General features: G+C 39.0%; 1 protein-coding gene across 2 annotated transcripts in view; it reads left to right on the top strand.

Annotated features, from left to right (window-relative positions):
- JPH1 (junctophilin 1) overlaps positions 1-23,992 on the top strand; it is an 84,328-nt gene extending 60,336 nt beyond the window's left edge. The window contains exons 4-6 of one of the 2 annotated variants that reach the window (XM_086465518.1): positions 15,180-15,826; positions 18,823-18,831; positions 23,912-23,992. In XM_086465518.1, the coding sequence (XP_086321644.1) occupies positions 15,180-15,826; positions 18,823-18,831; positions 23,912-23,992 (737 nt within the window). Of the gene's footprint in view, positions 1-15,179; positions 15,842-18,822; positions 18,832-23,911 lie in introns of both variants that reach the window. The other variant, XM_086465517.1, reaches the window with a different exon arrangement.
- Positions 23,993-24,637: the final 645 nt, after the last annotated feature.

The following is a 24,637-nucleotide window of genomic DNA, read 5'->3' as shown; positions in this document are numbered from 1 at the left end:
GCTGTTGGTCTGCTCCAGTAGATTTCTGTATTGGTCTGTCACAGTGTCCATCAGCCAAGGACAGGATGAAGTAGGGTCTCTCACATGAGAGTATTATCACACTGTCAACATTTCCGTTATAAATCTTATTTATAACTGTGTCATAAATAATTGTTCCATGTTGAAATTCAGCTAACAAGGTCTATGCTGTGAGAACTTTCCTTACAGTGCTAATTTTCACTAGAGTGCAGTGATGTATCTTGAAAGGATTTTATTACACTACTGAAGGCTTAAATTGTGTTGAAAAACGTTAGGTTTCTCGTGTTATATTTTTAACATCTGATATGGGTTACATTAGCACATCTCCACAGCTCTACTGGTTGCATTGCCTTGTACTACTTCACCATAAGCAGTTAATGCCTGCTGTAGTCTTTTTTTTTGCTGTTGTTTTTATAGGAAATGGGGAACAAGAGATGTATTCCAGAGGAAAGGGTAGAACATTAGAGAAAAATAATCTTCACAGCTGCATTCTACATTTGTCAAGACCAGAGAAATAGATGGCTAACATGTACATCATTTTAGTCCAAGAAAGTCTGCAAAGCTTAAGACTTACTTAGAGAGAGTGTAGAGATAGATTGTAGACTCAGAATGGTTTGGGTTCGAAGGGACCTTAAAGACCATCCAGTTCCCACGCCCCTGCCATGGGCAGGAACACCTTCCACTAGACCAGGTTGCTCCAAGCCCCATCCAGCCTGGCCTTGAACACTGCCAGGGAGGGGGCAGCCACAGCTTCTCTGGGCAACCTGTGCCAGTGTCTCATCACCCTCACAGTGAAGAATTTCTTCCTAATATCTCATCTAAATCTCCCCTCTTTCGGTTTGAAACCATTACCCCTCGTCCTACCACCACACTCCCTGATCAAGAGTCCCTCTGCACCTTTCCTGTATCCCCCTTTAAGCACTGGAAGGCCGCTATAAGGTCTCTCCAGAGCCTTCTCTTCTCCAGGCTGAACAACCCCAAGTCCCTCAGCCTGTCTTCACAGGTGAGGTGCTCCAGCCCCCCTGTTCATCTTTGTGTCCTCCTCCAGACCTGCTTGAGCAGGTCTATGTCTTTCTTACACTGAGGGCTACAGAGCTGAACGCAGAACTGAAAAAGGAAGATGTTAGTCAGATTATAGACCTGAGTAATGTAGAGTAATGTAGTATTGTTCAGTATGATGTAGAAGATCATGCTGAGAATTTGGAAGAGTTGAAGTTTTCTACCTATTAGTCTTGCAACAGTTATTCGCCAAGATCACAATCTGAACAGGAGTCAAACCTGCAACTGAAAGACAGCCAGCATGGAATTGGTAGTTCAATTTTTTTGTATGGTGACATTAAGCAGGATGAAGATTGTAAAAAGAGAAGGTACAAGGACCAAGAACAGGGTAATCTGAGATTATCTTCCTTGAAAGTGTAGTTTAAAAGTGAAATAAAAATGAGGGAGAAATAAAAGGACGAGTCACAGATGTTAATAGAGGAGAATTGTTCCAGAAGAGGAGAATGGCCAGCTGTGTCAAAGGAGGATGAGAAGAGTGTACTGATACTGAGACAGGACTAAGAAATCAGCAGAGGATTCTCAAAAAGTATTAATGAAGAGCAGAAGGTATTTTGTCAGGGGCAATTGCCAAACTGTGAAGAGTATGGGTTAGATTTAGAAAAGAGGAGCAGTAAATGCATATTGCAAACTTCGAATTTAGAAATTGAAACTTAGAGCACAGAGGTGGAGGGGGAGAAATGACACATGTGGGGTCAGAATGGTAAGTGGCATGATGATTGTGGTTTCTCTTAAAATACAAAAGATCAAGAATAAGTTGAGAAAGAAGCCAGAATAGGATGGAAGACAAAGCAGATCACATGCCCTAGTTTTACCACAATTAAATTTATTGTTGTATTTCTCTAGTTCTGGCTTTTGTAGTGCAGCAGTCAGTTCTGTTAGCCCACTTCACACTTTTAAGCTTCTTAATTGATTCCGTTGCTAGATAGAAGAAATTAATTTTGCTAGAAGTGCAATGCAGCTTAATGAATACTGTTCCTGAATATCAAAAAATACTGGATTAACCCTCTACCCTCCAAGAAAATTCATGTAATCATATATTTTAAAAGCACTAAATTTGGGGTCTCTCTATTTTACTCCTGCTTTTCCATCTTTCAATTTCATACTTTTAAAGCAGTTTTTCTAGAAACACAAGGGGATAAAGGAAACTTCTAAAACCATGAAGTCTAATGTTATCATATAATCATGAATCCCTTTGAAATATCTGGAGTTTAAGTAAAGGCAGTAATGTGTATCTAAATTTGTGACTAAAATCAGTGGAGTCTAAAACTGGTTATTTCCATGTTACTTTGCCCATCTAAATCATTCAAATGTAATTTTGCTTGTTTGGTGACATAAATATATTACATTTCTTCCCAGTATTAAGCCTTTTTGGCACATATTCCACAGACATAAGAAGTGCTGGCATCTAGAACCCAAGCCCTGGATGCATATCCTAGAATCTGCTTTATTCTTTAGTGGAAGAGTGGAAGGGTGTTCAGCGAAAAAGTGCAGGCAGTTTCTTTGGCAAATAAGGATTTTAAAAGAGCGAAAAGTTAGAAGAGCTTTGGCAAAAATTTGACTCCATTATTAAATTTACTAAAGAGCAATACTGTTGTATTGAAAAGCATCTGACAGTTATGAATGATATTTTTCTCCTCCTAAAAATCTCTAAATCATGTTATTTTATGGTTATTTCAAGTTGTTTGTGGAAGTAGTTGCAGTTTTAATCTGAAGCTGTTTGATACAAATCAGCAGAGCAACTGCTGTAATTCCAGTAGTTTCTAATGTCTATGTAAACCTGCATATGTGGACAGATGGACCAGGAGGCTGAGAGTTAGTTCGTGTAAGAAATTTTCTTTAAGATGTTCTCAGTATATGATATCAAATTCTGCAAAGACAATCAAATGCAAGGAAGAAAAAACTACTGCTTCCTCCAGTTTGTATGTGGCCCAAGAGGCAATGTATCTGATACAACTTGTGCAGTCTATTAATGGAGCGTCCACTGGGAACTGGGATGCTTATGTTAAAATTTTTGATGTGGAATAGGAAGGCAAACCCAAGACTGCATTGCAAGAGGAGAGAATATACTAAGAGAACAATAAGTATGAAGAGCCATAAGTATTTTGTTTTTAATGTAGAGCATGGCTGGCAACTTAAGTTTCAGTTTTGATACTGAACTTAATCAAATATAGCGTATTTTCCTGTTCAGCTAAAAACCAAGACATGACGGTTGCTAGTCTGTAATGTTTTCAAAAGAGAATCAAGTATGTTTAGATAGTTTTCCTGTCTGATTACAGTAGGAATACTGGAAGTTGTTGATGAGAAAAAAAATAATAGATGGAAGTGAAAAATGGCAGAGAAATAAGCCTGATAAAGATACAAGGAAATTAATAATCATCTCATCTGAGTCTTCGCTAATGACTAGCCAAATATCATGGGTTGTATGTTGCATAGTTGTATAATATGGTGAACAACATATTATTTAAATCAGCAGGTAGTGGCGAAGTGGTATGTTGCAAGCCGGAACAAAGTACAACTCTAACAAGCAATAGGATGAGAGGAAATGGCCTCAGATTGCACCAGGGGAGGTTTAGTTTGGACATCAGGAAAAATGGCTTCACCCAAAGGGTTGTCAAGCACTGGAACAGGCTGCCCAGAGAAGTGGTTGAGTCACCATCCCTGGGGGTATTTAAAAGACAGTGGTGGGCTTGGCAGTGCTAGGTTAACTGTTGGGCTTGATGATCTTAAAGGCCTTTTCCAATGTGAATGATTCTACAACTCTATGAAAAAGTTCTCAGTAACATTCCACATATAGCTGAAAGTGGATGCATTTACAGCAATGATCACTCACCAAATGCGAGCTAGTTCACAGAATTGTCAGACTTCTTATTGAAACTGAAGACAGTGACTTGCTCCTCAAAAGTGCTATGAGAAGTCCTTAAGGGCTGACAGACTCAGCCAGATGGAGACGAGATGTGAACCTGCTCCTGTTGAGGTCGGTTGCCAAACTCCCATGGAGCAGGATGATAGCCATGCACTTGAAATGTGATACAGCAGGAGAAGCAGCTAATACTCTTCCAGGCAGAAACAGCACATCATGGAGGAGAAGGGTAATGGTCCCTTCTGTGCATGATCCCAGTGACGCTGAATCTGAAATACTGTGTGTAACTTTGGGCATCGTCATATCAGAAAGATGCGGACATGCTGGTAGAAATGTAAAGAAGTGTGGATTCTACTGAGTAAAGGCACCTATATGCCACATTAACAGTCTCTTTATATATATAAAATTCGTCTTTTCAGAGAATATGCAGTTGTGATGAGAACAGAATTACAGCCTTTCACTTCTGCCTGTGCTTTATGATAGATATAAAGGAGCTCAAAACCACTACTGCTGCAGTCTGCTAAATTTTCCCGGGGTTTTTTTCTAGTTTTCAGAAAAACGTTCCTGTGATCAGAGGTTCATGTACTGTTCTTAAGAGCAGTAAAACATACCCTGACACTAGGCTTCAGTCTCCCTAATGCCCCAGTGCAGCTCAGCTGAAGTAAAGTAGGCTCTAGATTTTCTGTGAAAAAGCTAAAAATTTACCTTCTCAATTATCTCTTATTAAGCAGTCTGCAGGCTCAGAAGCATTCAAGGAGATTATAGTCTGTGTGTTATTTAGCCGGGAGCATTCCCATTGAATACAGTGTATATATTATCTAGCCTGGAAAAATGAAGCCTGTCCTATATACAGGAGCCATATGCAACACCATCTAATCTTGTCAAATATTTTTGAAGTTCTGTCAGTATTCACCAACAGAGAGTTAGGGTAAGTAAAGCAAACTGTAATTAAGATTGCTGGTCCATAAGCTGATGTACCAGTGAGGAGTTAGAGAGCTGCGCAGCACTCATAGTGCCGTCAATCACGTAGGACAAGTCTGTTACATTTTTCTGATGGTAATGAATCCAAAAATATAAGGGCCCGCATGCTGTAATCTACTATGCAGACACAATTACGAAATTTGTGCCCTGTTTTGCAAATGTCACAGCTGCTTCAGTCACCTACTAAAGTAGTCACAGAAGTGGAGCACAGATCGGATTTACAGTCAGAATACATTGTTCTTACTTAGTGCTGCCTGCGGGCAGTTTTTGAGACTCATTAGTCTATTCTTTCCTGCCTTCAGATCTTTCAGTGTATGTATGTCTACTCTATAATGATGCATTTAGAAACCTTTTGAACAAGAAAATCTTACTTTTAGGGATTCTTTTATCTGTAATTATTTTTAAATTATTTATTAGAGAATACAAAAATGCAAAATACAAAAACATTGTTTATGTATTATATTCAGATATGTTAATGGTATGATGACTCCATTTCAGATTTGGAGGAACTGATGGGAAGGGAGAGAAAGAGGCAGTCTGGGTTTCGTACAGATGGGAATTGCATTAACATCTCTGTTTTGTAGTCCTACTGCTAGACTCATGAGTTTGTGATGTTGCATATGATTTGAATTGTTTGGTGGAAGTCCATTTCTTTTTTTGTTGCCATTGCTGTTCCTAGCAGCTCAAGTCCGTGTCCTTGAGTGGACATATTGATGTTTTCGAGAAACATTGTGAGATAACATAGTGCCGTATACTTTGCAATAAGTACCTGGGTGAAATGCAGGGAGAGTAGCAGTAAAGTCGTCAGTTCCCAGGCCACACCAGTAGTTCTCTTGTGCTGTGTAAACATCAGAACAGAGTAAACACAGAGGCATAAAGAACTAGCCTTGGGTTTGGCCAAAGTGTATGCGTGTCTCCATATGTGTGGCTAGTAAATAAGTAACTTGGCACCCTTGATCTCTCTAGTCCGTGACAGGAAGCATTTCATGTGGATTTCGAGAAGACACTGTCGTTTTCATCAATGTCAAAACCAGGAAAATAAAGTACTGGCAGCTATTTTAAAGATGGTTGATAAGTATTCTAGCAAAGCTACTTGGAAGTTGTTTATGATACTGCACAAAACTGCTTCCTGAGAAGAGATAAAGTAGTTGTGAGGGCAACCTTGATATACAAGAATTTGTATGTTTGGGGTTCTTCTGCATGAGACACTTAATAAGCAATTTCTGCCAGTGATTACCTATTGTAGGTGCTTATCTTTACTTAGCAAGAAGGGAAGGTTGCATTTAAGGCTGCATTAAAAACTGCTTTTATTCAGTGATGCTACCTTTTAAAGTTAATCCTAGGTGGCAGATTTGTGTATTCTAACTTTTACATCATAGAACAATGATATGGCAATAGTATAATATCACATTACTTGCTATCTTTGTGTTAACTTTTAGGTCATGTTGGTAGTACATGATTTGAAGGACAGCAGGCTGCCAGATCAAATCACAACAGTTCCATAAAATGAATACATATAGGCATCATTCTCCATGACATTCATGGATCTAGTGAGCAAGTAACTGTTGGCACATGCTACTTTCAGTGTTGCCTCCAGTGCAGTAGCAGAAGAAGGGCTACCAGGAGTACAGCTGAAGGAAGCAACAATGCTAACAACAGATTGAGAAGCCCTAGAAGAGTAAGCTGCAGAAAATCTCAGCAAAGGGAAGGTATTTTCAGGGAGGGAGGAGGAGGAAATGAGGACTTGGGAGTATGAGTGAATTAAGAAAGATTACAAAGCATTCCAAATAGTATACATTACATTTTAGAGTATTTTTGGATTATGCAGAACATGCACTGTTCTCCCTCTTGTTTACATTGTAGTTTACTTTCCTAGGCAGCCATGGTATTTCCATGCTAGTGCTATCAAGTCCAGAAAAAGAGGAAAATATTGTGAGGCAGTCAGATGGAATTTAAAAATTAATCCAGGCAAGATATTTTTTCTTTGCCCCTTGCTAGGGAAGCTGCTTATAGCGTTTAAAATATTGACCATACCTTACCGAAATGCAGTTGTCATCAAAGGCTGAAAGTTAAAGCAGGCATCCAGACTTGGGTTTCTTTTACTTCTCACCAGATAGTGTCAACAATCCCTTCCATTTCAGTTTTTCTTTCTGGTTTGTGACATGCTTTATTTTTAAACTTTAGCAAATGTGTGATTTTTTCTCTCTAAAGCATTCTCAAGTACAGTTAAGGAGAGCCATTATTCCAGCTGGCATAACCAACTTCAGATGCAGCCAAAACTGGGCAACAGGGCCTACGTATGTCATTTTGAATTAAGGAATTACTTAATAACATATATATGCCTCACTAGGCGTAAGGCATTTCTTTCTAGGGAAATCCCACCTCCAACTTGGCAATCAAGTCAGGTGCCCAGAAATTTTACATACCTTGCTGCACATTGACCCAACCATGAAGTAGCTACACCGTTCCATGCCCTATTGCTGGGGCACTGTATCCATCAGAAGGGTTGAGAACCTCTTAAACAACCACTGGGAAGCATTTCTTTACCAAGAGTGTGTTCAAGCCCTGGAACAGGCTTCCTGGAGAGGTGGTTGATGCCCCAAGCCTCTCAGTGTTTTAAGAGGCGTTTGGACAATGGCCTTAACAACATGCTTTAACTTTTGGTCAGCCCTGAATCACACAGGCAGTTGGACCAGATGATCGTTGTAGGTCCCTTCCAACTGAAATTATTCTATTCTATTCTATTCTATTCTATTCTATTCTATTCTATTCTATTCTATTCTAGCCTAGCCTAGCCTAGCCTAGCCTAGCCTAGCCTAGCCTATTCATGTCTAAGTCAGGCAGAAGTGATTTCTCAGAGCCCTATGCCTTTTTAAGCACCTTGCCTTATATCCATCAATTTCTCTATGGCTGTAATCCTCACTTGTTAATTTTCAGCCCCATTCAGTCCCAGTTCAATCTGCCAAGATGGCAGACAGGGCTGCCAAACATTACTAAAACCATAACCATATATCTGCTCCGCTGAGTTCATCAACATGTTTTACACATGACATTGCACAACCCTCCATTCATTTGGGCTGAATTCAAGCCAGCAGCCTAGCAGTTAAAAGCTTTTTTTTCCCTGTTACCAGTATAACCTTCAGAAAAATAAGAATAAAAAGAGGAAGTACTAATGACATTAATTATAGTTCTTCCCCCTACACATCTCCACAATGAAGCAATAATAATAAACCCTATCTTTCTAAAATTTACTAAATATAGTTATTTGCACTTTCATAATGACTCATTGAATCACTTCTTTTAACAGACTGATAAACGATTAATTTTATTTCCTTCACCTACAGTTACCATCCTGAGGTGTTATTATAAAATAGACATTATTATAAAATAGATGTCCTAGCCTGAAAAATCCTAACGTAAGAGCATTTTTGGATGCTTGCAGGAAAAAAGATCCTTTATTAATCGATCCTCTAATGGATCACCAGGCTTTCCAAGTTTTATTAAAGTTCATCAGAGTAGCAAATAAATCTCAGTATGAGAGCATAGATATTGTTGCCAACAGTGATACATTAGAAAACCATCAATCACATCAGAATATAACAAACCAGATGGTTTTCACAGGCTTATTTCTTGAACAGTATTTAGCAACCTGTACAACCAACACCAAACTGAATAGTTTCCTTTTTTAGTACAGTGCATTTAAACACAAAAGACATCAGCTTTTGCTTCAATGATACTGTGCCCTGGATCCGTGCTAGGATATAATGTGCAGTAAGAAATTTACTCAGCATTTACTGTTTCCTCTTCACAGTCTTTGAGTTCTGATTCAGTAGTCAGTTCTCAGCTTCTCCAGAAAGGTGACATGTAATAAGGTGTGTGACAAACTTATGGCCCAAGTGCTGTGTTGGCTTTTGATTACTCAGAAGACTTGCACTCTGTTCCTTGTTTTGACAAAGGCTTCCTGTGCAACTTCAGGCTATCACCTCACTAAAGATTTAGCAAAGCTTTGAGCATGACAGTGCTTTCTTGACAACTGACCACTGAATGCAGAGACATTATTCAGATGAAGCATGCACTTTGGGTCATGATTTCCCTTTGTTTTAGCTCCCCCATCTGTAAAATGGTTTATTGGTGTAACATTTTTGCTGTCTTGTGTATTGTACTTACAGACTGGGAACTTTTCAGAGCAGGAATTCTCTCTTTTTTATAGAAGCGTTCAGTAGTTCAGTGAAAAGGGGCCTCTCATCCTGGAAGGTTTGCATATAGACTTCAGTGTCCTGACTGAGCAAATAGTTTTGTCACCATTACCCTACAGACAATCAGTAAACCTTGCAGTGAAGGTTGAGAGTCTTTCCGCTAACAACTCATATTTGTAAACAAAATTAGTGGGTGAAGTATCTGCTTTATGGGTGGAATTTATCTGTAAGTGCAACATAAATTTTCTTGTAATCATGAAATTATAATGTCATTTGTTACCTGGGTTAGTCTTTATATAGTCTTTATATATATGATATAGAGAGAGAGTCTTTAACTCTTTATGTAGCACTAAAGGTGGTCAGATTGCATCGCATAATGTGTACTCTAGTTTAAAAACCAGAAATAAGTGCATGCTTACCTAATAATTACTTCTAATATACCTTGAAATTGAATCACATCATTTCAGCATCAACAGTACTTTAAATATTATATTAAGTATTCTAGAGCGTGCAACAGTGGCATTGCAATCTCTTTTACTTTCAAAAGACTAATAAAATTGTAGTATGAAATGCTTGTTTTTCCTGAATTGTAAGAGTGGTAAGGCTGTGAGGACAAACAAGTCAAAGAAGTACCATGAAGAAATTATAAATGGTTTTTAAATTATTCATAAAGTTGGGAGGTTTTTCTTCAGGAGATGCTTCTTTTTTTTTCCTTTTTTTACTGCAAAATTGCACAGAGTAAGAGCCTAAATGCTACTTCCATATATTAAGAAGGTGGGTTTGCCATGTTTTTCATTTTCCTCTGAAAAACAAATAGAGAGGACGTGTCTGAAGAACAAAATTGGTCTCTACAGTACAGAACACATCAACCTCTAGGTTTTAAATACAGTTTTGCAAGTTATGATGGCCTAATTAACCATAGTCTCATTGGTAATGCCAGGTAATTCCCAAATTAGCATTTTTGCACAGGGTATATACTTACAGTACCCTCCATCCAAATCACTTTTAACTGATTTAAAGGTTGTGGCTGGGCCTTCACAAATTGGAGGGGAAAAGGGGAAGGAGGATTCTCACCTCTTGCGCAGCAGCCAACCAGTTCACAACTGGGAGTACCGATCCACCATGGGGACTGGAGACACCCGGGCAAAAAGGCTGCTGGAGTCCTATAGCCTGTGCTTTACCTGTAGGGTGTTACCGAAACCCACTTCAGTCAGGTGCGAGCCCAGAGCTGCAGGAATAGAAATCTTCTGTCATAGTATGGTGAGAGGCTCTCATCTGTATTGCGCAGTGTCTCAAGCTTAGCTCAGAGAAACCTGCTCTCCCAGAACATATTTGCTGCTCCCAGAGAGTGAAGTTTCTAGTGGAGTCCTAGTGGAGTTTCTCACAGCATTGCTTCTAAGAAGGAATGCATCTGGCACCGTGAAAATATTTCCTGTGTAAACTGTTTGTGGATATCAATAAAATTCCCTGTCTTAAACAATTTTGGTTCAGGGAAAAGCTTTTAAACCTGAGTGTCCCCTGCATACTGTATTTTTGCGTGTGCACCAAGTAAGATGTTATAAGGTCGTATCCAAGGTCATACAGGAGTCCATGGAAAGTTGCAAAACAGTAGGGTGGAGTGGATTAACTCTTAGAGAAAAGACTGCTATACAGAACTACAATGTACTAGAATATAGTATATTTTAGTTTAGATAATAATGTTTTTAATTCAGTACTTGAGTATATTTTTATTCTGTAAGTTACTAACTACTCTGTTACTTTATGATATTAGAAAGCTACAGAAGTGTTCTTGTATTACTTAATGCATTGTCCTGCAGTCCTGACACAAAACATCAGAATTTTTTATTTGGTTGATATGTTACTACAGAAGTCCTTTTTGCCATTAAAAGAAGCATTAACTTAATAATTTCAAGAATATAGAAATTATTATACTAAAATGAGGCAAAAGCTCATTAAATTATGGAGATGAGATTTATGGCAGGTGACTCAAGCATATTGACTATGGAGTCCAGACTTGCTCCTTGAAAGATCACCAGCCCTACTGTTACAAGGAATCCTAGTGCCTTCAGCACTTCCTGAGCTCATCCTCATTCAGTCCCACCCTTTTTCCGTATCGTTACCTTTTCTTTTTCACAAAGCGGCAAAAATATGTGAAGCTGCCTGGATTGAATAGGCAGGAGTATGACCTGAAGCTCATGTATATAATGTATCTACACCTTTTTCGTTACTGTCCCAGGTGCGCTGTGCAATCCCTCTCAAGCTTCGGATTTCATCCTGAGCTGATAAGGCACAAGGTCTCTTCTTAGCCTTTTTGGGAAACACTGGGTGCATTTACAGTGTCCTGCAAGATGACATTTTCAGACACTGCTCAAGCCAAAAACTTGGAACAGCCCCATGCTGCCAACATGTATACCTCACCAGGCCAGGGGGGAACACATGCAGCTGTCACCTCTCTAAAAGTGCTGTGGCAGAACCAAGGCACCCTTCTCTTCTCATTTACGGGGCTGGCCATGCTGTCACATCACTTACTGGAGCCCTTCCAGGAGGAAGGACACACTACACAAGAACTCCACAAGAAATTCTAGATTTAGAACAACTATGAGTATGTCTGCAACCAAACCAAAGCTTCCCTCACCCCACAGCCATCAATGAAATGCTGTTCAAGCAGACCAGCAGACAGTAGGAGACTCTGCATGCGTACGTCACACACATCCACACAGTCCTTTGGCTTTCAGAGGCTATTCCCCCCATATACTGGCTAACTCACACTTTAATGGTGCCATCCAGCTGCTGGCATCCCAAGAGCTGTGTGAGCCAAAACCGCCCCGTGGCTGACCTTCCGCCAGCAAAGGTGTGTAAATTTTGAACCGACAGTAGCAGGGCCAGCATGTCACCACAAGAAAACACACAGGTTCATCCACAAAGAAAGCTTATCTTTACTTGGTTAGAAACACTTCTTGGTTCTGTTTTCCAGACCAGATTCTCCATAGGCACTCAGACATACAGTGTCTAGCAATATATCTACTGGTTGCTTGAACTGCAAACTGATGAACAGAACTCCATGCTTATTTATGGGACAGATAATCTCACCTTACCTTCTTTCCACCCTCAAATCCTGTTCTCTTCCTCGTTAAGATCAGGCAGCTGAGAGATCTTATAGGATCAGAAGTTAGTGACTCTGTTCCCAAATTCACTTGGCCCTGTTTCCTTTAAACTCGTGCTACAGAGTGCTCTTATGCTGAAGAAAAAGGACTTTGTTGCCCATGCCTGTAGTGTTAGATAATGCTTTTAACAAAGCAGACAAGGTAAGTTCTAATAAGTATTCTTAGTCCTCAGAAGGGAGCAGGAACTGCATGCTTGCTACTTGGAGTCAGTGGTTCAGACAGGTGCATAATCTGATTGTACTGAATACAGTCAATATTTGTAAAAAAAGTCCAATGAACTTTGGACAATCTCCAAAGCTAACTTCAGCGTAGAGCCAAGAATTTGAGTGTTGGAAAGACCTGCCGGGCAAGGTTGGAGGCAAGGAATGTGTCTCTAACGGCCATATGTGATGTACTGGGGGTGGGAGGGAGGGCTGCTGTGTTACGCTAAGGCAATTGCTGCATGTGTGGTCAGACACCCTCAGACATTACTTGGATGCAGATGGCTACAGCTTTCTCTGGTGGGGCTCACTTTCACGTAGCATCAAATAGTGCCAAATACCCAGTAAAAAAGTGGCATTGTTAGCCTGCTGACACTTAACTTCTTTGGGAAGCTCCAGTTAAAGATGGTATTTTTGGTTTAAGTTTTTTAGTTTTCACTCTGCCAGTCTCTCGTGTAGACATGGGCAGCCAAAACCTGGCTCCCTTCTTGTTTCAGATATTCCAACACAGTTTGGAGGTCTCAGGAGGAGAGAGCCCTCTGGCCAGCCTTGGGAGGCTTTTAGTTGACGTCGGAAACATTGAAGAGGGGTGACATTTCTGAGGTCCAGATGTGCTCCTTATGAAAGTGCCTTCAGTCCACCAAGTGCTGTCAGATATTAGCAGAAGTCGTATCTTTACATACCTTGGGCAGTGGAGAGCTGTCACAGGGTGTGAATTTTCTAGATAGATGAGGAACAGAGCAGGTGCCATTTGAGCAGCATTGTAAAGCTGAAGAGATGGTATTCAAACTGGGATGCTTTCACCACAGCAGTCATAAGGAGCAAGGTAATGTGAATGTGGATGTGTCCATCATAAATAATCATTGCAATTTGACAGCTCCGTGGCTTGGGCTTAAGGGTTAGGCAGAGCTCTTTTAGCTTTCCTTTTCTCTTTACATTGCTCTTTATATCCCAGAAAGGAAAAGAAAAGCAAAGTTCATGCATGTTAAAACCCTCAGGATTACCTTATGCATCTCAGCAAAGATGGAAGGAAATCCCCTACATGATGGAGAATTTTGTGACTGGTGATCATAACTGTAACTTTATATATGGCGACTTTTAATTTGTGTTATGCTGCCTTTCCCTTTTACCAGGAAGATTATAAAAAGCCATAAGAACCATGCCTCTAGTCCTCTCCCTCTGTGCAGGCTTAACTCCTCAAAGCTTCCTCTTCAAATGTCATTTGAGAACAAATCCTGGCTTGTCTACATCCAACCTTCTTTCTCAACAGCTCCCTGTTGCCACCCCTGGTTTTCAGAGATGCCAAAAACATGATTTTCCTGTTCAAAAGACGCTGCATGCCACGTAATTCTTCTCAGCAATGCTTACTTGCCAGATGACTCAGTAACTTCCAAAAACTTCATACTACTCTTCCTTCTTTTCATCTTAGCACTGTGTAGTGATGCATATGCTTCTGGCATCTGTAAAAACACTGTATCTGCCTAACACAGCTAGAGCCTCCTTTAAACTCAAAAGCAGAAAAATGTGTGCAGGCATTCTTCCCTGGGCACAGAATTTCTCTATGACATAAAACACAGATAAGACTCACTTACAGAAGATAAAAAAAAAATCAAAGGAAAGTAGTGGTGCTAGCAAAGATAGAAGGGGAGAACAAGTTTGGCAGAAGCCATTATTGAACATAAAGAAAGATTGTTGCAGTTTATTGTTCACAGAGCTCCCCAACTTCTGACTTCTTAGGGGACATGATCCTGGAATCTGGGATGTGGCCTCTAAGAAGAAAAATAAAAACCGCTGCCCACAGTACAGACAGATTTACAGCAATTTTGTTTCTTCAACAGAGTGTTGGCTCAAGTCTTAGCATTGAACTGTTAAATCACACAACCAAAACCTGGAGCAAAGCATCTCAGCCAGCTTGTTGTTATATAGAAAGCTGCATAGAAATGCACCTTGATAAATGAGTCCTGGTGGTGAATGTGCTCATAGGTGTTTAGGTAGGATTTGGGGGCAGGATATTCTTCATTCTGGCTGCTCTGTAGCTATTTCCCTAGTGAATGTGAGAGAATTTGTCTTCCTAGCTTCTGAGCAGAATTGTATTATGACTAGAATGGTTAATTTGGGTCTTCATACAGTAATTGATCAGGTTAGGAAAACAAAGCGAGTGTGTGAGAGTTCAAGGCGCATATGTATATATAAGACAAGCTAACATGCACACAAAGGGAGAAAAAGTGATTCAAACCCTATTTCCTGTAGTTTATAAGGGCAGAAGAGATGTTTCATTCTGATGGTTAATTACTTCCATGTCAAACAGATACTATGATCATGAGGGTAGAAGTTAAATAGGGAAATTAAGCATACCTCAAAATATGCCTCTCAGAAAAAGAAAGAATGTAAAGTCAGTCAGTCTTCAGTCCCTCAGACTTCACTCAGAGACAATTTATGTCCCACGGCCCTTTGCAAAGCTGAAGACTTAAAGTGACTGAGCTAAATTAGTAAGTAGTCCCAACAATTACCAAAAAGTACAGTAACTTCAACTACTGAGCGATTTAGACTAAATCGCTATGGATGCCAGTGAATTTTCGGTAACACCTGCCCCCGCTAGAATTTTAGCAAGGCAGTCCAGTCTGACATCCCAATGCAATAATTTTACTGTGATGTCTTATTTTTGGTTTAGCCATAATATTTCTATTACACTATTTTTCAGGCCCTGATTACATCAAACAAAAATTTCAAGAAGGCATGGAGGTGAAAGAAAAATCTGAAGAAAAAGTTCAGGAAAAACCATCTACCCCAAAAGAGTCACCTCACTTTTATCGAAAAGGTACTACACCCCCTCGAACGCCAGAAGCAAGTCCAAGGCACAGTCCTCCCCTTTCTTCTGATCCTTCTCCTTCAAAACAACTGAAAAGGCAAAGCTCCACTTCTGGGGCAAGACTCAGTCAAGAAAAAAAGCTTTTAGCCACTGAGAATATAACACCCACAATTAACAAGCCTTTATATTCAAAAGCACCAATGAAGGAGGAAGTAGCTGTGAAACACCAGCCAAAGTTTTCAGCCCATCACAATCCCATCAGCACAGAGAATGGGGAGCTGCATGGTCACTATCATGGCTATTATGTAAAAATGAATCCAACAGTGCTTCCACAGGAGCTCAGGGAAGAAGATGAATATGTCAACCCATCACCATCAACACTTGCACAGATACCACCCTCACAGAAGCCAAGTCCTGCAAGATCTGGGGGTAAGCCAGATGCCAAAGAAAACAAACCTGACACAAAAATTAAGAAACCAGAATTTGCTGCACCAAAGAACCCAGCTAATAATGAGTCACATTCAGCAGTGGAAAAAGAAGTAGAGAACAGCTCGGTGAGTACTGCAAGAAACCTTTTCAGTTTCACTGCCCTTTTGCCTCCTAGTGCTGAGCTTTGCAAGCTAAAGTCAGGCAAAGCTCACTTCTGTCAAATCTTCATCTGGATACAATCTGCTAGCTAGAACCCACTACACCAGACTGGAGTGAGGAACAAATATTCCAGTCCTTTATGTTTATGGTTTTTGAAAACTGGGAAGGGATAGCCAGATACTGACAGAGTTTTGAGACATGAATCCCTATTGCATCTGTAAACACAAAAGTGTGTTAGTGTGTGTATTAGTGTTTGTATGTATGTGCATTTTGTGTGCTTGTAGATATATATTTGCAGATATACATGTCTGTATGTGTGTGTGTGTATATATTCCTCCCCTCCTCCCCAACAATGTTCGTTGTACTTCAGTGGATGATTGGGCAGTACTGGGAGTTACACTCTCGCTCTTCCCCAAAGGTCTGCTTTGCACTATTGTTGGAGACATGATGCTGACCCAGTCTAGACAATCTCTCATTTTAATTTTCTTCTCTGTGTTGATTTGAGCTCTAAAACCAGGCAATTTGCATCAAAATATAAACAGTTTTAAAATGCATACTTCTAACTATGCTTGAATTTTACAGTGACATGAAAAGTTGTACTCTTTTTCATCGGAAAATGGAGGAGTTTTAAACCTATACATTCAGATGAGTGTGAATCTGAATCTCATTATTATTTAGAAATAATAGAACAATCAATAGTTATGCAGTAAAGGAGAAATGACTAATAGCATCTTTTTCCATGTTAGAAGAAAAAGCCAGGTTATTGAATTCAGAATCGATGATGATGATAAAATTATTTCTAGGCAAGAGAAACTCAAGAAAATGTTGGTTGTAGATCCTAAAGTTAACCTTGAGCAAATGAAGAGTTCTAGATATTTGTCATAATGTTTCTTTTTTATAAGTGTTTCTTTGAATCGTTTTTGGTACTCCAGTAGAAAAAAACAAACGTGTCATTGTTGATGGGATAAACAGAATGACCCACTTAATGAGATCCAGATAGCCTAGCACTGATCTCAGGCAAAACAGTTGAATAATTGACACCAGACTTCATTAATAAAGAATTTAAAAATAAAGAGGTGTAAGAACTTCCAACCAACACGCATCATAAAAGATCTTGTCAAACAAGTTTGACATCTTCAGGTGTGACAGAGGAATCATATCCTCAACCAGGAAGGTCACTTGATTTACTTTTACGCAGTTATTTATTCTGACAAGGAAGCCAGAGTAGTGCAAAGGCTAAATGTCACATTAAAATAATTTTTATAAACTGATGGTTCTCAAAAGTAATTGGAAAAACATCAGTAATTTGGTATTATTCTGGTGAGGTCATTCTTGGGTTAATTCTGCTGCTCTATTTTATTAAGATTATTAATGACATGGAAGAGAACGTAAAAGTATTACCCATGAATTTTACAGAAGGCACAGAGACGAGGAAACTGATAAATAATGAAGTCAACTTATTATCAATACAAGCTGGTCCAAATCACCTGCTAAGAAAGATGCAAGTATAATTATCCATGTGCAGCACAGCAAAATGTATGATTGTGTATTGAAAGACAGTTCATAGAGCCTGGCCATGCAGGATTGGAACTGGAAGAGGTTGGTGGATCAGGAGCAAGAGAGGTAACTGAGCATGAGCTCCCAGTCTGCTGCTGTTGTTAATATAATCCTTAGATTTATCAACAGGAAAGATTAAGCAAGAGTCTGTTTTATCTGGTTTTGGCACTGGTGCAACCACTTCTGGAATAAAATACAGTGTCCATGAATCAGGGATTTTAAGCAGAAGAAACCTTAAGAGAAAACCCCACGAAGAGCTGCAAGAATGATTAAAACATATCTTACAATGAAAGATTCAAGGCAAAAACATCTGACACAATAAATCACTTTCTGTAAGTACACTTTATAAACTAGTTTCCCAAGCTAACAGGCAAATGGGTAAGAAGATCCAACACTGGAAATATTTAGATAAAAGTCTTCTTTTAAGTTACCTTTAATGATATTAATTAAATGTAACATCAGTTTTCAGATGCTGAGTTTTTGGAGCTGTCACTGAATAGTTCGATAATGAGCATTTTGCCAAGATAATATCCTCTAGTTCAGCGGGAGGCTTATACTCTGTTTTATACTCTGTTATGTGTGGATAAAAGTCGATGTTCACAGTGGTTTTGTAATCTGCAAATCTATATTACTGCCGATATCAGCCCTTTAACCTTTCAGATCTCACAGATATGAATGACTCCTGTGTAGGGTAGTGCAAAGCTGTCAGGCTTGTAAATGCTGAGGGAGCATGCACAAAATTTTAGCCTGAATTGGAAGGTTTTGTTCAGCTCTGGTGAAAATAAGTGGCTAGAAATAGTCCTTATTTTTCCTAGATTCCATCCAAACCAAATAAAGCTTTGGAACTGAGGGAGTCTTCACCTTAAGAAACCAAGTAGGGCATCTAAGCAGCAGTTGATTGACCTACTAGAATAACCAGAATAAGGACCATGAACCTATAACCTGTTATCAGGAAAGGTGGAAAAGTGATGAGATACTGTACATTAGCTACTGTTTGTTTACTTATATGACAGGTCATCTAGGAACTGTCCCTCTGCTTCATTTGGAGCACCCTAATGGCATTATTCTTGTCTTCAGCATTTCAACAAGGAAGGAAGGTAGAGTTTAGACACTCATTTTCACTGTAACAGCATTTAAAGGTATATGTAGATGTATGTGTTTTTTTCAAAGATATCTTTCATATATGTCTATAAATTTGCAGTGCTGAAACAAGTAAAAATCCTAAAACAATTGAAACAGAAAGGAGTAGCCTACTGGCCTAGCAGACTGAGGGAGAGACTTAGCACAGAATGACTGTTGACATTGCCTGGAGACTTTTCTTTTTCATTTTTAGTATCACCTTCCAACTTTAGAAAAACAGTAGCCTCTTCTGCAGTGCTGCTGGACTGAGCTCAATAGTGTGCTGGAGTTACACGGTGGCTAACATTAGAGTACGCAGTAACTGAGGAGACTCCAGATGAGTGTACTCCTCTTTATCCCACACACTTCTGAATGTTGAGAGACTTCCAAGGGGAATTATTTTCTTTTGGTCAGGAATTGCAATTGCTTTATAGTCATCCCGACAGATGATTTTATTACGGTTTGAACACAAACCTGATTTAGATCCTCCATAATGTTTAAAAATCTATTTGTTAAGGAATATAAAGAGAAAAGAACTCTCACTCTCATGAAAAGAGAATGAGAAAACACGTTTTTGGAATGCAAAAAGAAATTCCAACATTTATTGAGCACTTTCATTAGATTATCCGAAAGTGCTGGATAAAATTGTGCTTTTTCCAGCTTTCCAGTGATAAAGCATTAACATAGATACAGAACGTAAGATTTTCAGTTCTTCCTTCCGTGTATCTAAATCAAAGCCATTTCTCACATCTGAATGAAACATTAACTTCAAATTGGATTAAGAACTTTAAAAACTTTATTTACAGAAAAGTCTGCAGCAGCTGTTTTAGTAATCAAGATTCATGTTTCCTGTTTTCTGTGAATCTGTTACATCCTTAAGAATGTCATTCATTGAATATCATCTGTGCAATAAGTTAGTTATAGGAACAGTATTGATTCTCTAGATATCCCCATTTCTGGCATTACACTTGAAAAATATCAGCACATACTTCTTATGCCACACATATAAATGTGTTTCTTTATGTACTTATTTTCTAATGTTCAAAAATCAAAGTTTAAAATCATTTCAGAGCTCGTAAGAAAGAGTCATAGTTTTATCAAGGTGAAAACATGCATAAAGCACGATGACAGTCACCGTTCGTCAGCTGCTCCAAAATAGCTGTCTGTTTGGAGGCATTTACCCTAAAAAATGAGAGGTAAATCATCCTTTTTTCGCTGAAAAATAGGCACCTTCAAATCACCTTATATTTACCACAGTGTGAAGTGCGCACAGAGACACTTGACCACAGATCAGTACTAACTTGTTTCTAATTGCTCGTAAGCAGCCTTTAACCCCAGTATCAGCTTGCGTGCTGCTACCCCACCTTGAATATGAGCTAATTTGAGATTGTCTTGGATTTGGGTAAAAAGTAGGATTGAATTGCAAATACTACCATTGTAGTGTACAGTCATGAATACACATTTTATTTGCCTGATATGTGTCCATGTGTTGCCCTCAGTCATGTACAAGCCCAGGCGCAAGTGTTCTACTATATTGTCATTTTTTCATTTTGTAGGTAAAGATTTTTAAGCCACACAGAGCGTTTAGCCTGTCTTTTGCTGTATCTAAAATCATTACATTTTGCTGAATATTACCCAGTGTGCTTCTACTCTCACCTCTTTGTTCGCTTAACCTCCAGTTAGTAAGGGGTATGACCACCATGATGTTAGAAAAATAGATCAGACTTGCCTGATCCTACAAAAAAAACTCTGAGCAAGAACTTTATGCTAAATTTAATGGACATTTCTAAGGCAATGGGAATACAAGACTAGTCTTAATACTTCCTAGCACTACATTTTAGGAAAATAACTTTCTTCCCTCCCCAAATGAAAACTAATCACACAGTTATATTTTTAACTACATAAGCGTCAGATGTACTAGAAGCTGAAAGGGTAGTTTTTAAGCAGGACTAGAGTTTTTCTACTACAGATTCTTTAGTGCACCTGTTCTAGTCACTCTTGGACTGTTCAGACTAAATTTGGCTTTTGCTATTTTAAGCCCTTGCAGGACACCAAAGTCTTATTTATGGTATTTGTCTTAAAGCATTAAATGCTCATTTCATAGGTGTCTACAAACCAAGTAGTAGTTTATTGCATAATAACCATGTGCTCCACAGATACTCTTTGATCATTTTTAGTATATCAGGAAATTCTTCATCGGGCTCAAAGTTGTAGTTATCAGAAGTGGAAACAAAATTCACATAGCAGGCCAAAGGAGATGAGATTTACTTCTTTGTATAAAGCACAAACTCATTATCATAAACAGTTAACACATTTTTCTTTGATCTTCATATAAAAACAACAACCCAATTCTTAAGGTGTCACTTTCTTCTGTCTTTGTAGATGAGATTTCTTGATTCAGACTATAGCCCCTAGGATTTTTAGCCTAATTTATCGAATGTTATTGTGGTGAGATTGTTATACCTAACCTGACTGACAGATGCATCAATAGAGAAGTCCCCTCCCCCTCCACCAAGCTTAATTCTGTAAGACTGCGCACTAATGATACCGAGTTGTTGTTTGAGCTGCATCCCAACTTGCCATTCATGCAGCCGTCAGGAGGATGTTTCCGGATATATTTCAGGTAGTGAAGAATGAGTTCCTGGCTCCTGTGAAGGCCCCAAAGGTCCAAAATCTTCTTCAATAGTATTAAATCAACTTGATTTCCATGGATGTTATTTTCAAATATGCAAAGTATCAGATGGCCAAATCCAGGTGAATTTTAACAGTATTGGGCAATTATCTCCTTCACTGTTCCTTGCAATTCCTCACGCTGTATAACTGTAAAATCTTTAGGTGGGACCCTAAACTATAAAAGAACTATTGACCTGATTTTGGTCACACAGGAAGTCCCTGTTAGAATCACAGAATCATAAACTGCTTTGGGTTGGAAGGGACATTTAAAGATCATCTAGTCCATCCCCCCTGCCATTGACAGGGACATCTTTCACTAGATCAAGTTGCTTGAAGCCCTGTTGAACCTGCCTTTGAACACTTGCAATGGTGAGGCATCTACAGCTTCTCTGAGAGACCTGTACCAGTGTCTCAGCACCAGAGAGAAAGATGCTGAATCCAAATCTTAGTGGAAATTAATAGTGTACTCACACTTCCTGTAGACAGATTTGTAACATTAGCATGTATGTACTATTCTTGTTTGCCAGGAGATTCTGGGATTTTTATTTTTTTTTTCAAAAAAAAAAAGAAGTCCTTAATTGAAATGTTCACTCTAAAGGTGTTGACATGGACATTCCAAGACAGCAGAACTGAGAGATTCTCAAAGTAGCTGTTGTTTCAAGAAAAACGTGTTTTATTGCTCAGAGTCTTCCAATATGGCTTTCATTCATAAATCTCACAATTGCTGAATACATTTGGTGGAAATCCCAATAAGAACTTGGATTTCCTTCACAGTAGAAAAGAACAGAAGTAACCAAGCTAGCACCATTGTGACCATGCCAGAAAGAGAAAGAAGAAATTAACATTGAGTTATGCACTACTGCAGTGAGGCTGCTTACAGTGCTGTGGTCAGAAATGTAACCATATCACACTTTCCTTTTATGCCTGTTGTCTGTCACCAAGTGTCTCATATTCTTTGGCACGTAGCGGCTCCCTTCCAGTAAGAAGGAAGGAACATGGTTCCACTTCTGTTCTGTGACCCAGTGGTTAAAACATACCACTGGTAAGTGGGAACTTGTTATTCAGAATCCCTTTGACTAAGGTGACCTTAAAGCTAGTCTTCAATTTCCTGGTGAATATTTTAGACATTCTGCCATCAAGCAAAATGCAAATATTGCTGCCAATACCATTACCCCTATGGCAACACTTAACTGGCGTCCTGATAGCCTCAATCACTGTTTGAACTTGAACACCTAGTTCCTCAACCAGTGAACAGATGCCTCTGAATAGGTGCAGGGAATTTTATGGCCTTTACGGATGGAGTTGCCGACTGAGTTTAGACTCCCCAGAGATTTAAGGAGTACTTGGCATAACGTATTTTGTGCCTTACTCGAGAACGTAGCAGTCCACATCTGGCCTGCCATCTTAACTATGTGTACAGGTGTGTTCTGGTGGAAAGTGTTTAATGACACCATTGCAGGACAACAGCATGTGATATAATAATGACACGAGACTATTTAATAGCTTCCCAATTACACTGCTGCAACTAAATAATAATAGCAAATTCTTACACCTTAGCATTCCAGAAATTATATAGCTAATCTTAGCATTGTCATGAAGCATAATGAACTTCTGCAAGGCATGCCTCATGTGGAAAGTGAAAAAAATTATGTGATTTCTAATGAAATATATACCTTCTTATGCGTGCCAGTGATCCTTATGTAGCTCACAAGATAGTTTTCTGCAGAGATTTTTTGGTGGGGTTTTTCATGATTTAGGAAAGTATTGTCTGAGTGAAGAGTTTTTCTGTTTCTACGTACAGGAAATGTGCAACCTTAAAATATAAGCATGTACAAATCTTTGAGAAAATATGTTGTAGTAAACCAAATATGTTAAAAGGAGAGGAGAAGAATTGAGAATTTCCATGTGTTCAGGACATTGTTTCAAGTTGCTTATTAGAAAGTATCCATGTTTAAATAAATGTATCCATAATTGCTGAAAAGAATTAAGAACTTTGTTCTCTGGCTTCACAGAAAGACTAAAACTATGTGATGATTAAGTTTTCCAACCAAGTTTAGCTCTAGCTAGGAAGGGAAGGAGTATTTTGACTTTTCTTCAGGTCTCCAAAATAAGTGTCAGAGTAAATCAAAACAAATTTTGCAGGTGTAAAATTGTTTTTTTTAATCTGTATGTTAATGCAATGGTAAGTAGATTTTTTTTTTTTCCCCTTTGGTTATCGAAAAGTGGGTATTCTTTTCACAAAACACATTGTCATGTCTGTTTTGAAACGGGTTGGAATTAGAGAAGGAACCTACTGTAAGGATGAAGAGCAGTGCTCCAGCTTTGCTAAGGTACTTCAAGTTCTTTGTTTTGCTTTATTTTAAGCTGATATTGTTTCTGTGTTGATGGGTTTGGTTTTATTTGTTTATGCAGTCATATTTGTCAGGTAATCTCAGTGTGATTAAGAACAGTGTAATAATGTACTCTCACCTGTATTTATCCAGCTCACTTTCACACAGATTACCCTTTAGCTCACCTGAATACCAAGGGTAATGGCTACATTTCAGGAGCAGAATCTCTATCTTCAGTATTTAGGTAACCCTTCAGAGCAAGGTCAAAACCGTTAGAAATTGTAAAATCAGTCATGTTCATTGCTGTGCACTGTGTGGAAGGTTGCATTAATTCTGATATCTTTATTTTATTTTCAGGGCCCTAACTCAGTCATGATTGCCCTGGTAATGCTGTTGAATATTGGTTTAGCTATTCTTTTTGTCCATTTTCTAACTTGATTGGAATTAGGAAAGGTAAGAAAGGTCTTGTTTTCATATAAAATCACCTTATCCACCCCACCTCAGATGATAAAGTTTTAATTTCTTTGCATACTTAATGTTCCCTGCTTTAATTTTAGCTATGCCTGAATGTGATTCAACATAGTTATTTAATAATGTAACTGTTTTGACCCTTCAGTGAAGTCATGACAACTAGTGGTGTTAGCCCACAGTTCTCTGCAGTTGTGTCATCAGCCTTTTAAATGGCACCTGTCATACTCAGACACAGGGAAGGAGGCTTGGAATTGGGATGGGACGCAAGAGAGATGAAACTTGGAAAATTCAGCCAGGGGCCCAGATCAGTTTCTCTGCTCATGGCTCGTGGCTTTGGGGTCCTCTGAAAGCTGAAGCAAGCAGCCATGTTGGAAAACAAACAAAATAATCTGCTGAAGCAGCCCCGCCAGTGAAGTGCGTTGGCTTCTCCATCTGTTCCAGCAGAGTGTGACTAACCTGGAAATGTACGGAGCTGCACTTTTTGTTGATGGAAGCTAACAGCTGCCTTACTATTTTACCGTCTGATGTTTTTAGTGGGGAGATGGGAAAACGACTGCCAGAGGAATGTGGTCAGAGGATTCTGTTGCTGTGGAAGTGATTCCAGCGTTCACT

This window comes from Leptosomus discolor, chromosome 5 (assembly GCF_034619465.1).
Source record: "Leptosomus discolor isolate bLepDis1 chromosome 5, bLepDis1.hap2, whole genome shotgun sequence".
In the NCBI taxonomy this organism is placed as follows: Eukaryota; Metazoa; Chordata; class Aves; order Leptosomiformes; family Leptosomidae; genus Leptosomus; species Leptosomus discolor.
This window is presented reverse-complemented; position numbering and strand designations above follow the sequence as displayed.